The following is a 14,912-nucleotide window of genomic DNA, read 5'->3' on the forward strand; positions in this document are numbered from 1 at the left end:
GTAACTTGGTGAGACCTTCAAGAGCTGGGATTGGGAGTCAATTTAGTAAATATGCCTTCACCTGGGTTATTGCTACAAACTTTGACTAGGCCAGGGTGACTCAAGCATCTAAAGGCCCCTGTGCTCTCTGCCAACCCTATTAGCAACATCAGACCAGGTGATTGCCTCACCTGACCCATCATGTTACCCGTCGTATTCACTTGCCCTGTCTTACCGAATATAGAGGGGGGTGTGTGTGAGAGAGAGACAGAGACAGAGACAGATTTGTATTCCCTACCTTTATCCAAATTTATCTTGCTGCTCCCTCAACATAGAAGCTGTGTCCAGGTGAGCCTACATCAGTCACGTAAATGTTCTAGTTTCAGTCCTTCTTCATTCCAGGAGCACATGCTTCAGTAAAATATTTTAAAACTTTAGATTTAAACAGTGTTTCGTATCATATTCTCCAAAATGTATAAAATAAGGTGAAACTAATGCATATTATTGTAGAAAATGTATCCAAGTATACAAAAAGTAGAAGTTCTCATTTCAATACTGATGCTTTTATTTTACTCAGATGATTTATTCTTTTTACCAAATGCTACTGGTAAAGGGTTCTAAACAGATCTATAGCATGAGTGGTTACATTTGTGGCTCTCAGATGTAGTCACAACTCCTGTCTCTGTGGGATTTCAAGGCATTCTGATGTGTATTGAAGTAACTGAACCTGAAATTCATTTTACATGATACTTTATGTTCTAAGAGACAAATAACATGTTTACATTAGAGACAATGGGAAATCTTAGACAATAGTGGGAACCATGCTTGTTGGTGATAATAATGAGTCCCCACCTTCATCCCTATTATTTGTTATAAATAAGGACCTTCAGAAATGGAAACCAAATGAAGTCTACATATTTCTGGACTCTATCTGTTCATAAAATATGTAGGTTCTTGATCAGAAATTTTTCAGTAATGAAAATAACTATCATTATTGAGTTCTTCATTTATGACTGGCTTTGCTAAGCCCTCTTTGTGCATTGTCTCATGTAATCCTGTGACGTGGGTACTCTTGTTGGCCCCATTTTACAGTGAGAAAGCTGCAGTTGACAGGTCACACAGCTCAGGGGTTGGGAGTTTTCAGATTTGAGTAGTGACTCTCAGACTCCAGATGCAAGCTCTTTACCACCATACTATCTTCTTCAGTTCATTCAACAGTTTTATTTTCTATTTTTTTTAACATTACTATCTGTCATTAAAGCAACAAATTTGTTTTATAGGAACAAGTAGTGATGAACTTGGACAGCAGGCTTCTGATCTTCCCTTTGTATATCTGCTGTAATTTCCTGTATATATCACCAGAAAAAAGAACTGAAAGTAATCGTCATCCAGAAAATTCAGAAAACTGAGAATCTCATCAGCTGGAAACAGTCGCACTTTGTAAACTTTTTTGGCCAGCTTTAATTTAATGGCCCTATGATGTTCACATCAAGGTGACTAACAATGACAAAGGCCTTATGAACTGTACAGATAATACAGAAAACTATTCTTATCCTCATTATGTTTCTATGCATTTATGAAAAAACATCTGAAAGCCAAGAAAATATCTGTCAAACCATTTGTGTGATAAAGATGTCAACTCATGCTTTAATTTAGCATCAGTAGAAAATTGCTATAGATAAATTTCACATTTCTCTGCAACCAAATATAGGTTTTTTAGCTTAAAGTTTGATCCTACCTAATGTTAACGAACCTTAGTTATCCATCTGTAAATTTGTCTAAAAGAATGCTAAAGGAATAATTTGAAAGGCCAATTATAAGTGCTCCTTCAACTGGTACATTTAAGGCTGTCCTTTAATTTTTTCATCTGCTCTTTATGATTCCTCCTCTTAATATCCTCCCAATATGTAGTTTTTAATCATTAAATACTTTTTTCATGGCTTTGGAGACCAAACTGAAGAAACATTTTATTTAACTTAAGCATTTTTATGCTATTTTATTTTTCTTTTAATTTAGCTTTCCTAGGATTTTAACAAAAAAATCAGCTTCAGACTTCCAAATGAACTTGAACGAGGAAGAAAATCAGTTTAATTCTGAATATATTCCTTTGCCTTACATGATCTTTTCTTTGACATTCTGTAAAAGTTTATTATTAGGTCATAAGATTACTTATGTACCAAATATTACACTTTAAACATTGTCATATTCTCTGATCTTTAGAATTATTTTTGTTCAAATTTTAGTTGGGAATCCTATTTCCTACTTAAAACTCAGGACTTTATAACCTCTGAATTGAGTGCCTTTGAGTTACACATGCGAATAGAAATTTCATAGTAAATGTACATAAGGTCGGAGGATATCATATAGAAGCTGGTAATAAAGTATTAATGTAAAAATAGAACTTATTTTTGTCAAAAATGAGATGTACACTTGTCGTGATTTATATATGTTGGCTTCTTGTGTTTACTGCTATTTTGAAAATAGCCATGCTCATTGTCTTTCCAGTCAGTGAATACTTTTTGTGGTTAATGTATATTTTTAGTATGTTTTAAAAAATGGGAATCACTTTTATGTATTTGCACATAATAAATACCCATTTGGAAAAAGAATAAGCTCTTATATAAAATGGACCAAAACCAAAAACCTAGTTGAAACCAGAATGTTTTTCTTTCAAGCTAGATATTTTCCAATTAGATTTAACTTTTGGAATTTATTGATAGTTTTTCTTCCACAGTAATGTGACCATAGATTTATAAATTGCTTCTTTCCTTTCTTTAAAGGAAGCTTTTAAATACCTCCTCCTCCTCCTCTGCCCCCAGAACTGTAGTTTGTTTCTAATACAATAATTTGGCTGCATCAAGAGGTTCCATTTATTTTTATATTTGGCTATAATTATACCTCATAAGATGCTTTTATTTTCTTTCTATCTTTTAGCATCAGAGGTTCCTTACCTTTTATAAATTAAAAAATATAAGTACCAATCTTGAATTATTTTAATAATTGAATCTTTACAAATATTGGGAGTAAAGATAAAGTGTTGAGTATATTAGTCAGTAAAATTAACTGTTTCATTTCATTTATATAAACTAACCAACTTGGAATTATATGTTGTTCTTGTCCTTTGGTTCTTTCCTGGCCAAACTGCTTATGTCATCCACAAACAGAATAATTATTTCTCTAGTCACAAGTAGGTTGTGTTCTCATTTGAATAATTGGTAATTATCAGTTAGTACTTCACACCGATAGCAAAGATCTGCTTTTGTTTTCTTACCAAATACTTTAATGTTTCCATACTTTTCAGTCTTTTCAGTAGGAATATTTTCAATAAAGTATTAATAGTGTCAGTTGACATATAAATTATTATATATGAAAGCTTTTGTGTTTTTCAGCTTTTGCCTTAAAGCCTTTGCCAAGTCTTTTTCTCAACCTGCTAGGGCTAGAAAATAATACCCAGTAATAATTATTTTAGCTTGGCTATCAGTAAAGAAGAGGTCCTTAAGAGAAAATGTTCTAGAGTCTCATGCTAAATTATAAATTATATGAATGTACCTTTTCTTTTTTAAAAAAAATTTGCCTTGAAATTTAGCAAGGCAAAATTAAATGAACAGTGGTAGTCACTAGCTTTTTTACCAAGTGTTTAGCAGATAACATTTTATTGAATTTCAAGTCTTTGAATAGTATTGAACAATTTTCAACACCACATGCAAAAATAGGGTTACCAAGAGTCACTGTGGCTAAGTTTAATTAAAATTAAATAAAATTTAAAATTTACTTCCTCAGTCACAGAAGGCATAATGTAAGTGCTTAGTAATCACATGTAACGGCTACCATATTGGACAGTGCAGATAGAGACAATTTCCATAGTTGCAGAAAGCTCTATCAAATAGATTCAGTCTAGAGTACTAGACTATCAATGTTGAAACTGTGTCGAAAGTTTTATTCCCTTTAAGATGAACTTACGTAAATAACAGAAAATAGAGCCAGGGGTGCAAATGATAGATAACTTGTCAGTCACCTGAAATGATATATTGAGTCATATTCCAAACAACGTGGATCTAATCACTTAATGGCATTCAAAAACAAGGCATAGTACAATTCCCTTCCCAACCAGAGAGTTTGAAATTTTTCCCAAAGTCCAAGGTACAGAGGTATAAAAGCGGAAAGCCTCAAATATTAATCACCGTTGACTAGTGGTCAGACTACACCTAATTAGGGGGAAAATTACTGACTCAACAGCATGCATCTACGTTATGACGAAGTATGATACTTTTGTAAAATATGGCAATTTTATATAAAATAGGACTAGCAAAGGTAAAACAAAATTTAACCAAAGCTAGGGATAGTACATTTTCAGAGAATCAGAAATGGTTAATGTTGGTTCTTACATAAAGTACACACATACTTTAAATACAGTTTGCCTTTACTGAAAAAAACGGGAAGAAACTTATAAGCAAGTGTGATCACAAGTGTTGACCTTAGCCACCCGCCCCAAATTGTATCTAAATGGCCTTATGACAGAACTTCAAACCACGTTTTAGAAACAGGATTTTCTTCCAGATATAATGCTGAAGATACACATTGCTGGATAATCTATATCCTGAGACAGGGCAACTTGATCAATAAATAAGGAAGCCCTAGCAGAACCCAATTTCTATTCACATTTTCAAGGGGAGGAGCCATTTAGAGACACCATTTCTTTTCCAGGCTAAGGTTGATCTCAGGGCTGTCCCTTTAAGGAACTTAATCCTTTGGTTTTTCCTTTTCTGTATCTTTACTTTTTTTCTTCTATGTTCAAATGGGCCTAAGTTTCTGTCGTTTTTGAAAAACCCTCATAATTACCTCCAGCAACTGCCATATTTTTCCCTGCATCAGCCAAACTGCAAGCAGTTCTTCACATTCTGTCTCTATTTCAAAAGCCATTCACAACTTCACCAGAACTTCCTGAGTCAATAAAGACTGCTGATAAATCCAATAGGTTCCATGTGTTTTGTTTTTTCATTCCTTTTAACATTTAGATTTAACCAGTTTGTTCTCTTTAAAAAGCAGCCTTCTCTTAAACTTCTCTGATACTACATTCACCAGGGGTTCCTTCTGTTTCCCTGGCCATTCCTTAGTCTCCTTTTGAGGTACTTCCACTGGCTGTCTCCAGGCCATTTTCTCTGAGCCTGCACCAGGTGATTTCATGCACTCTCATGGCTTCAAATGAGCATCTGTATTATGATTTCTTTTTCTGTAGTTCCAGCCTAGATCTCTGTTCTGAACTCCATCCAGATACACACCTAGCTGTCATCTCTTGGGTGTTCAAAATGGCACCTCAAATTAGCATGTCCAGATCTGAATGTATCTTCTGTCCCCAGAATTTATCTTATATGCCTTGTTTATCTACCTAGTTTCACAAACCAGAAATCTGGATGTGATTCTTGAATCTAATTTCCTCATCCTCTGCATCCAAAAATCACCCAAGTTTTTCCAGTTTCACCAACTATTTCTCAAATTCAAGCACTTTCCACCATACCTACTGATTTTTGTACCAGCCTCCTATTATATTTCCCATCTAGTCAACACTCATTACCCAAAGTGTTCTCTGAATAAATTCAAATCCGATTTTCTCCTATCCTTTAAACCCTTCAAAGACTCCCGAGTGCTTTTGTCTCAGAATAACTCTTATCATAGTTTACAAGTCTATTTTAGCCTTGTCTTCACATTTTCATTCATTGCTCCCGAAGTGTCTGCCATACTTTTAGTTCTCTACTTAGCCCATCTTCTCTCTCCCCCTCCTTCTGTCCCTCCCTCCCTCCTTCTCTCTCCTCTCTCTCTCCTCTCTGTCTCTCTGTCCTCTCCCTTGTACATGCAGCCTCCTCTGCTTCCACAATCTCTTCCCTCTCCCCCCACAACAAACCTCACCCCATTTCACCTAGCTTATTTTTACTCATCCTTAAGGTCTTGTTTGGTCATTTCCTCCTGGAAACTTTTCTTGACGACCCTTTCCCTCAAAACCAGTTAGGTACCAGTCTTATGTGCCCTCATAATACTCTTTCTTTATCAGTGCACTTTCACAGTTTCTTTGAATCCCTCGGTGGCCAGCAATCTTCTGGTCCCTAGGTGTGCAAAATGTTCATGTGAATAACTGTATTAATCATGCCTTTACATTTCCTGATATTTTGACATCTGGGGCCTCGCTAAGGCTGCCCCTCCCGGGGCTAGCTAATTCCTAAAGATAGCAAATGAATTACTTTGGGAGAGTGTCTTTCACATGCAAACCAACCAATCGGCAGCCCTTGCCCTCCAACCACCTTCTTTACCAAAACCCTCACAAGCTAGGTAACATATTCCTCTGCCCTAATGCCACCAGGTACAGGTACCACTCTGGACAAACCCTACATCCCCAAACCCGCTGAAATTATTCAAACTCGTCAGTCTGAAACCCGTTTACCCTGCCTCTGCTATTTCCTCCTGCAAAAAACACAATAAAGTCTCTGACCCATGCTTTCCCCCTCGCTCCCTCTGCTTGCGAATGCTATGTTTAGAGTTGGTTGACATGAAATATTTTTTGTGGACAAGAACTGGGAAAAAAGAACTGTTAGGTTAGTGGGTATACGGGTTTTCTCAGTTTCTATAATAACATCAAGTATGCCCATCGTGGACACAAAAGATGGGGAAGACACCACAACGATGGGGCTGAGAGAGCGAAGATGACAACACGGCTCCCACCGGAATCTCTGGGCTCAGGAGTGGTGGCATCGGAACAGGGCCGGGTGATTCCAGCCTGGTTTAGCACAGCCTCACTTCTTTACAAGCCGGAACCATCGCGAGTGCTTTAGACGTTTTCCAGTCGGCGTTGAAAGCGTAATTCCCGGCCTTCCCGGAAGTTGTTACACAGTCGCTTCCGGGGCGGTGTGAAGTGGAGGAGCATTCCGAATGGGTCGCAGCCGTAGCCGCTCCCCACGTAGGGGTGAGTCCAGAAGCAATTAGGGTCTGGGCTCGATTGGAGGCACCTTCTTCTCCCCCGCTCCCCGGTACGAGGGCAGCGGAGAGGCAGGCTCTTTACACCTGAGGAGAAGAGCGGGGAGGATGGTGTGTGTGGATGGGGGGATGAAGACCTGGGCCCTCCGATGTGAAGGCAGTTTTTCCCCCCTGCTAAATTAGGAGTTCGCTGACCATTGTCTGACCTCTACAATAACTTTTGTTATATTTATGGCTAGAGAATTTAGAATCAGACTGTGGTTCTGTCACTTAATTTCTGGGTGACGGTGTGCAAGTCATCCAACCTTTCTGAGTCCAAATTGGCGGGGGGTGGGGGGGACGGGTAAAATTACCCACCTTTTAAAACGTGAGAATTAATGTCACATTCCATAACACTCAGCATGTGATGCTGCCTGGTTCTTAAATGCTCAGTGTCAGTTTCCTCCCAGTTTATAATAGGGAAATCGATATTTAGAATCTTGCGTCTAGGGATCTCACCTCGTTATGTCTTCTGGCCCGCATCCCCATAAATGAGGCAGTGTGATGTAAAGAACACATAACTTCGATCAAGAGATCTAACATAGACCCTCGGTTCTACTCCCTGGTTAGTTTTTACCACCTTCAACTAGTCAAGACTTGATTTTCTTAAAAGTTAAATGAGGCCGCTTACCATGTCTATCAGAATTAAGAAGTGCTATTTAACTGCAAGAATAACACACTGAATTTCCTTGATTTACGGTGGGGCGGGGGGGAGGAGTAAAAATCTCAGTAATTTTCATATTGAGTACATGTCGAAATTATAATAGTTTGGATGTATATTGGGCCAAATAACATATTCTGTTAAAATTAATTCGACCTGTTTCTTTTTACATTTTTAATGTAACTACTAGAAATGGCTCGCATTATATTTCTGTTCGACAGCGCAGCTCTAGATCTTTGAGGTAATTTTTAGCTTTGCACTTTTGTATTAGAGCGTAGGCGGTCCCGGTCCACTTCCCGGGAGAGAGAACGCAGGCGGCGAGAAAGGTCCCGGTCCCGAGAGAGAGATCGGAGAAGAAGTCGCTCTCGATCCCCGCACAGAAGACGCTCCAGGTGAGTGCAGAGAATAACCAGAGGTTTAACCACAAGTCCCAAAGAAAGTAGTTGTTGCCCTTTACTTTGTTTTTATCTCCTATAAGTGGATTTACAATTTCACAAAATAAGGGGAACTTAAGCCCACCTTATTCTGAACCTAACATTTCTATTAGTAAATAGAATTAGTAATTTCTACTTCTAGATTTGCCTTTAGGAGTAAATGAAAAATAATACATGAAAAGCACTTAACATGGTGTACTTGGCAAAATAAGAAATGCATTTAGTATTATTTTGTTTTTTATTAACTTTTCGGTGATAATGTATTCAAGTATATAATCAAGAATGTGAAAAAAAAAAAGAATGTGAGATCTTGGAAGAAGCTTAAAATAGACTTGATTTTTAGTAAGCATCCATTGCTGTTTAAGTCATCTTTTTGTGTGTTTGTGTGTAATTGTTAGACACTGTTTGGTTACGTTTTTCTGCCTAAAAATTTTTTTTAGCCCTAACTATGCTGAGTGAGACTGATGAGTAAGCAGTAAAGTGAATTGTTTTTGTTTTTGTTTTTGTTTTACCAGTCAGGGTCTAGGCAGAACATTCTAACTCATTGTTCCATGGGGAGTGGATTCCTGGTTTTCTGGAGCCTGGCTCTTTCTTGTTCAGCCTTTACCTTTCAGGCACTCATACATACCTGTGCTGATTGACACAGTGACCAGGTATGTCTCTGTTTCTAACATCTTTACTTATTAAATATTAGGTCCCCAAGACGACACAGATCCACATCTCCTTCTCCTTCTCGGCTGAAAGAAAGACGAGATGAGGAAAAGAAAGAAACAAAAGAAACAAAGAGCAAAGAACGTCAGATTACTGGTAATGTTATGAGATAAATAATTGTAGGAAAGGTACAACCTTGTTTAGATAGCTTCAGTCATAAAGTTATGAAAGTATAATTTTTGAATATTGAAATATATTGTTTTTTTATTGTGTTCATCTCCTATGATTTTGAGATTTTGTTTTAATTGTACTTTAATGAGTTCGCGGTTATCTGTGGTGCTCCTGATATAGGAAGGACAGTTGAAAACATGAACATATTCTACTTCGGAAGTACCTTCAAAACTAGTGTCATGTCCGATATTAAACATAGTCCTGCCTAAGGGATTCAAGCATGTCTTTTTAAGCAGTCTCTGTTGGAAGGTGGAGAGCACATGCCTTTCTTGCACCTAAAGTTACATTCTGTCCAAATCACAGAGGAATTTTTTTTGTTAGAGTCAAGTCTTTAGCTAATTGTTTTGTGTGTTCTCTGCTGGTGGGGTGCAATGACTATTAATCTATTGCCACCTCCCTTTTTATATATATATATATATATATATATATATATATATATATATATATATATATATATATATGTAAAATGACGAGAGTTTTAAACATTATCACTTATTTTTGCAGAGGAAGACTTAGAGGGCAAAACAGAGGAAGAAATAGAAATGATGAAGTTAATGGGATTTGCCTCCTTTGACTCTACAAAAGTAAGTAAAATACACACAAAGCAATATACAGATGATGTATTATAGAATTGTACACTTGACACCTACATAATTTTATTAAACACTTTGTCACCCCAATGAATTTAAAAATTAAAAGTAAAACGCAGCCAGTTGAGCATTCTGATTTGAATTAATCCCTAATGACTGTCCCATTTTTCATATTCTTTTATTAACACTTGTGTAATTTCTTCCACTGATACAAGTTTATTCTGTTAGAAAATAGTAACTGTCTGTGTGAAGGCTTTGAGAGCACAGAGAAGGAAGCAGTGAGGTGTCATTGGAATCCAGGGAGTGTTTGCCTGGGATGATGATGTTAGAGTTTGATTTTAAATGTCCAATAGGTGATCAGACAAAGAAGAGGAAGATCATTTGAAGTAGAGTGAAGAGCTCATGAAAATGACATGTAGGCATGAAGGAATATTATGGGAATTTCAAATTCAGTGACTGGTAAAAGAATACTGATCAGCTAGCTAGTGACTTTAGTGAGGCTAGAAATAGAGATAAGAGGCAAATCACATAGGGCTTTTGATACCCTTAGCCATGCTAGAGTTGATTCTTTAGGTGTTGAGAGGAAGCAGTGATTTTTAAGAAAAAGAGTGACAGAATTATATGTGTTTTAGAAAGATGACCCGGGACAGCATGGAGGACAGATGGGAGGCAGGTTAGATTGGAGGCAGAGAGAACTTCAGAGTCATGCAAGTGAAAGCTGATGAAGGCCTGAACTGAGAGGAGGGGTTGGAATATTGAGAATCATTCAGGAGTCTAAGTTAGTGGTAGGAGTGGTGGGAGTGAGTAGTCAGTGATGACTCTGAGGTGACAGACTGAAAGTCTGCATGGTAGGGTTAACCAGGAGAGAATTATGAGAAAGGTAAGTGCTGTGGAAATTCAGCTGCCAGATAAAGATGACATTGGGTAGCTGCATATGTCTCTCATAGCTCAGAAGATGGGTGATATGGAGAGTGAATGCTGTCTAGCCTTAATCATAATACCAGAGACAATAAAGAAGTCAGAAGTCGGAGAGGGATTGTGAAAGGGGAGATGAAGACAGAGATTATAGGAAGGAAGAGGGGAAGAGTGGAGAGAGATAGGAGAGAGGGAGGGGGGTGGAAAGAGAAAATGGAAAGAGGATGGGGATGGAGGGAGCTAGTAAGGATAGAGGGACAAGGTGTGGAGAGAGAATATATTTTTTAAAACTTTCTTTTCTAGAATTTTACATCCATTTGGTTTTGTACATGGAAATTGAGGTTTTTTTTGAGAAAAATAATCCCCTAATCTTTTGTTCCATTGAGTTATGAATGAAGTGGCATAATTTTAGATGCTGTGAAAGTTTCTAACTGATGTGATTGTATAGGGCTCAATGAGATGTGAGCCCTATACAATCACATCAGTTAGAAACTTTCATAATTCACTTTACTGCTTACTCATCAGTCTCACTCAGCACAGTTAGAGCAAAATGTATAAACTAAGCAGTACTGAGGCAACACTGTTTTGAGGTGAGAAACTTAAGAATGAGCTCTTATTCTCACAAATGGTTATCTGAACCCCGTTTGGGTATTTAATACAGTTTATGTATCAGCTTTTTTTCCTCAAATATACCAAATCTTTGTTTTCCAAAGAGCAATTATAAGTGAAATGATTTATTAATATATATCTAGGGTGAATAAAAATATCTCCAAAGTAAAGCAACTATAATTTTGTTTTTAGAAGAATAAAGAGGGAACTTAACAATTATTTTCTTTGGGGGCGGGGTGGGGGCGGGGTTACTATTGCCCGATGTTATGTTTGAAATTCCTGACAATCAAATGTAAAGATGAAGTCTCACTTTGCTTTTAAATGTAGTCTGTGCTGAAGATGTTTGTTTATGAAGGAAAAATTAGGTGAGAATTCTTAGATCCCATAGAAGTTATGGAGCACCACAAGAACAAATGATGTCAGTTGTTTTAATGACATCTACAAGGATGTTAATTTAGTTTGTATGCAGTTAGTTTCATAACTATTAGCTATAAAGTTTCTCAGCTCACTTGTGTTTTTTAGTAATGTGTATCGTGATATTTCATTGATTTATGATAGGACCTCTTCATATGCCAATTTTTTCATATGCCTTCCATTTTTACATTTTACAGAATTCAAAGTTTGGTTATGTTTATTAATAGATAATTTTCTACTCCCGCAGGAAAATGAAAATAGAGCTAATAATACACAACTCTGCAAATAGTTTTAAAAAATCAATGTCTTTAGGAATTGAATTTAGTAAAAAGGTTAGCATTATTTACTTTTTTTCCAAGCCAGTCTTTCCAAGCCATGCCTACTTTCTGTTCCTGAGGTCAAAATCATATACCCCAAGTAATTTACCCAGTATTCTTTCTCCCCTCCCCCAAAATTTAGTAAAAACTGGAATAGAAAAGTAAGAGCAAATATATTTATTTTAACTCCACTTCAAATATGTACCTTACCTGTACATGCCTTTAGGCCAGTGAATAAGAGTCCTTTTTTTTTGCCCTAATACATATCTAATAAGTATGCTACTCAGTTCAATCCTGGGTTTCGGCACCAAAAAAAAAAAGTATACTGCAAGGATAGGGTACACTCTCATGAGTAATAATGGGGGAGTGAGAGGATTGAGGGTCACATGTATGTGTGTGTGTGCATGCGTGTGTGCACAGTGGGATAGACGAGGTGTGTGTGTGTGAGAGAGAGAGCTAAATATAGATAGATATGGCATTAAAGGATGATGTTCATCCATTTTAACAGTCATTTTCTGAGCACCTGCAAGTGCAGTGCCCTAGGATGTGAGAAGGCAAAGGTGACTCAGTCATATCCCTCCATCAGGAAACTTGCAGTCTCATGGTGGAAATAATATCAAACATATATACAGGAAAGCACAATTAACATTCTTTGGGAGTTAGAGAAGAGGGCATGTCCTGCCACCTAGGTCATTTGAATTGGGCCTTGAACAATGCATAAGAACCAGGTAGTTGAAGATGGATGGGAGTTGGGAAGGCAATTCAGGCAAGTGGTACGTTAACTTGGCTGACTCAAAAGACCCATAACGGAATTAATGAAAGAGATAGTAGATGCCACATAAGAAAGGAAGGCCAAGATATAAGTGACATTTAACATTAGCATTTATTATTCTGTATTCCAATTCTTGATTTAAAAATCAAAATTGCAAGGCCTGTGCAAGAAATAGCATGCATATGATTGGTGACTATTCCAGCTGTGAATTGGAAATGCTATGAGCTAAGGTCATAAGTTAAATTTTATGTGAATGTGAAATTTTATAGATAAAATATCCATAACCTGTATGTAGTTTCAAAGAATTCTTTGACCAATAAAGGTTAGGATCTGCCACCCTATTTTCCTGCATGCCTCTGACATAATATATAAACCATGAATGTTTATCGGTTGGAATATTATATTAATCACTTATGTGTGACTATAAAAATGTGAACAGAAAGTCATAATACTTGGGAGTTCATGGCATATCATCAGGGTCTCAGGATTTTCTTTCTCTCATTGGGCTACCTCATTCTTAGGTGGATCTTGCCATTTAAGTGTGTCTTATAGGAGCCAGCTCTTGGATCAGTGCTTTCCTCACAATACCCTTCCTGTTCCAGCCTGTATGTATCCTTCCTGTTTTTTATATTTGTTTGTTGCTTTTCTCCAGGGGAAAAAGGTGGATGGCTCTGTTAATGCCTATGCCATAAATGTGTCTCAGAAGAGGAAGTATAGGTATGATAACAACCCCCATTATTATGTTTGAAACAATGATACAAATTATGCACTTGGGAAAGAATATATTATTGGATAATCTTGTTTGTAGGAAATGTAGCAGTTTTCTGTACAGTCCTTTGTTTTAATCTTCCTTGTTTATATACTGGTGTGTTAAAATAATTTCCAGTTTACATGTGAACTAATAACTATTATAGAGTAGGGTAAATTGACATGAATGTTTTAGGACTCTATAGATAGTTCTATTTCAAAACAGCATTAAAAAAAGTCTTTAGGCTTTAATTCATTATAATTATAAGCCTAAAATAGATCCCTCCTGAAAAACTTACCTAGATTGATTGTATAAGGATTTCAACTGTATAGGCATATTTTATTAACACCACAGAACAAACTAATTCACACTTGAAATCTCACTGTATTCCTAATGAATGGAAAAGTCAAGAAATCTTCAAACATTGCCTTTCTCTTTCCCTTTATCACTGATAAAGGACTAATATTTCAATTAATTTAGAATATGAATAATGTGATTTGAGAATGCTATGAATTGAAGAACCAGAATCATTGACAGTCATTTATAAATTACCTTCAAATAAGATTTTATGGGGAAAAATAGTATAGTGTGCAATTGGATTTACTTGATGGGTCCCTATTTTGACACTCCTCTCTATTTCCTTAAACTTAGGTGTTTAGTGTTGCCTAAAATAAGTATGGATTTTCAGTTGATTTTTTTAAAAGTCTGTAGAATCTTCTCAAACAATTTTGAAAGTATATTTCCATACTCGTATTTGAATTTTAAAGAAACCTAGAAGGCTTCGGATTATTTTGAAAGTGAAATCTTCTTAATGTACATTAAATAACCTTGAATTTTTCTTACTCTAGACTTGGCCATTTTAAAGGTGATTTGTAGGTTTAATCTCTGAAGCATGTGATGATATTTTTTCATAAGAGGAGTCCAGAATTATTTTTAGTAAACACTGAATTTTTTTCTTCTTGTCATAGGCAGTACATGAATCGAAAAGGTGGATTCAACAGACCTTTGGATTTCATTGCATGAGAATTGAAATGTAGAATGATTTTTTTTCACGCATCTTGATCAGAAGAGTGGATTTTGTGTTTTGTATTTCATATGCATCAAAAATAAGATCAGAGTCCTTTGTAAAGTAAGAAACTTATTTATGATGTGTGTGGTTCACTTACCCTGCCTCAAAAGAAGAAAGGTTAAATATTACTTTTTTTTTTTTTTTTAGGAAATATCGTTTGGGGCAGACATCAGCCTCATTTTTTTATCCTTATTCCTATGGAAGTTGTATATGTTTTCTTCGTGGATGCTTGTTAGGACTTTTTAAAACACATAAAAGTAATTTGGATGTAGGTTTCTCAAATAAAGCAATATTTCTACCCCTTTGTATTTGATAAATATTTTATTCTTGTATAAAAATTTATCTCCCTACACATTTCCTTTTTTCATACATAGATTTAGATATCATGATTCTTAGTAGTTTAAAAGTTAGAAGAAGGAAAAAGTATACTGGATTTTTGAATCTTCTGTTGGTATTCTATTGATTACTTTCTCATTTTAAAAGCAATACATGATTATTGTTAAAAAAGAAAAAAAAAAAC

The 14,912-nt window shown here is 36.2% G+C and overlaps 2 protein-coding genes across 2 annotated transcripts in view; both read left to right on the plus strand.

Annotated features, from left to right (window-relative positions):
• GMCL1 (germ cell-less 1, spermatogenesis associated) overlaps positions 1 to 3,166 on the plus strand; it is a 42,314-nt gene extending 39,148 nt beyond the window's left edge. The window contains exon 14 of the mRNA XM_039852398.1: positions 1,260 to 3,166. Coding sequence (XP_039708332.1) covers positions 1,260 to 1,388 — 129 coding nt within the window. The 3' untranslated portion in view covers positions 1,389 to 3,166. The remainder of the gene's footprint in view (positions 1 to 1,259) is intronic.
• Positions 3,167 to 6,791: 3,625 nt separating this feature from the next.
• On the plus strand, positions 6,792 to 14,705 carry SNRNP27 (small nuclear ribonucleoprotein U4/U6.U5 subunit 27). Its single transcript, XM_039852816.1, has 6 exons — positions 6,792 to 6,931; positions 7,914 to 8,034; positions 8,771 to 8,883; positions 9,463 to 9,542; positions 13,228 to 13,292; positions 14,292 to 14,705. The coding sequence occupies exons 1-6, from the start codon at positions 6,898 to 6,900 to the stop codon at positions 14,344 to 14,346; spliced, it is 468 nt and encodes a 155-aa protein (XP_039708750.1). The 5' UTR covers positions 6,792 to 6,897; the 3' UTR covers positions 14,347 to 14,705.
• Positions 14,706 to 14,912: the final 207 nt, after the last annotated feature.

Source organism: Pteropus medius, unplaced genomic scaffold, assembly GCF_902729225.1.
Source record: "Pteropus medius unplaced genomic scaffold, Ma_sr-lr_union100, whole genome shotgun sequence".
NCBI lineage: Eukaryota > Metazoa > Chordata > Mammalia > Chiroptera > Pteropodidae > Pteropus > Pteropus medius.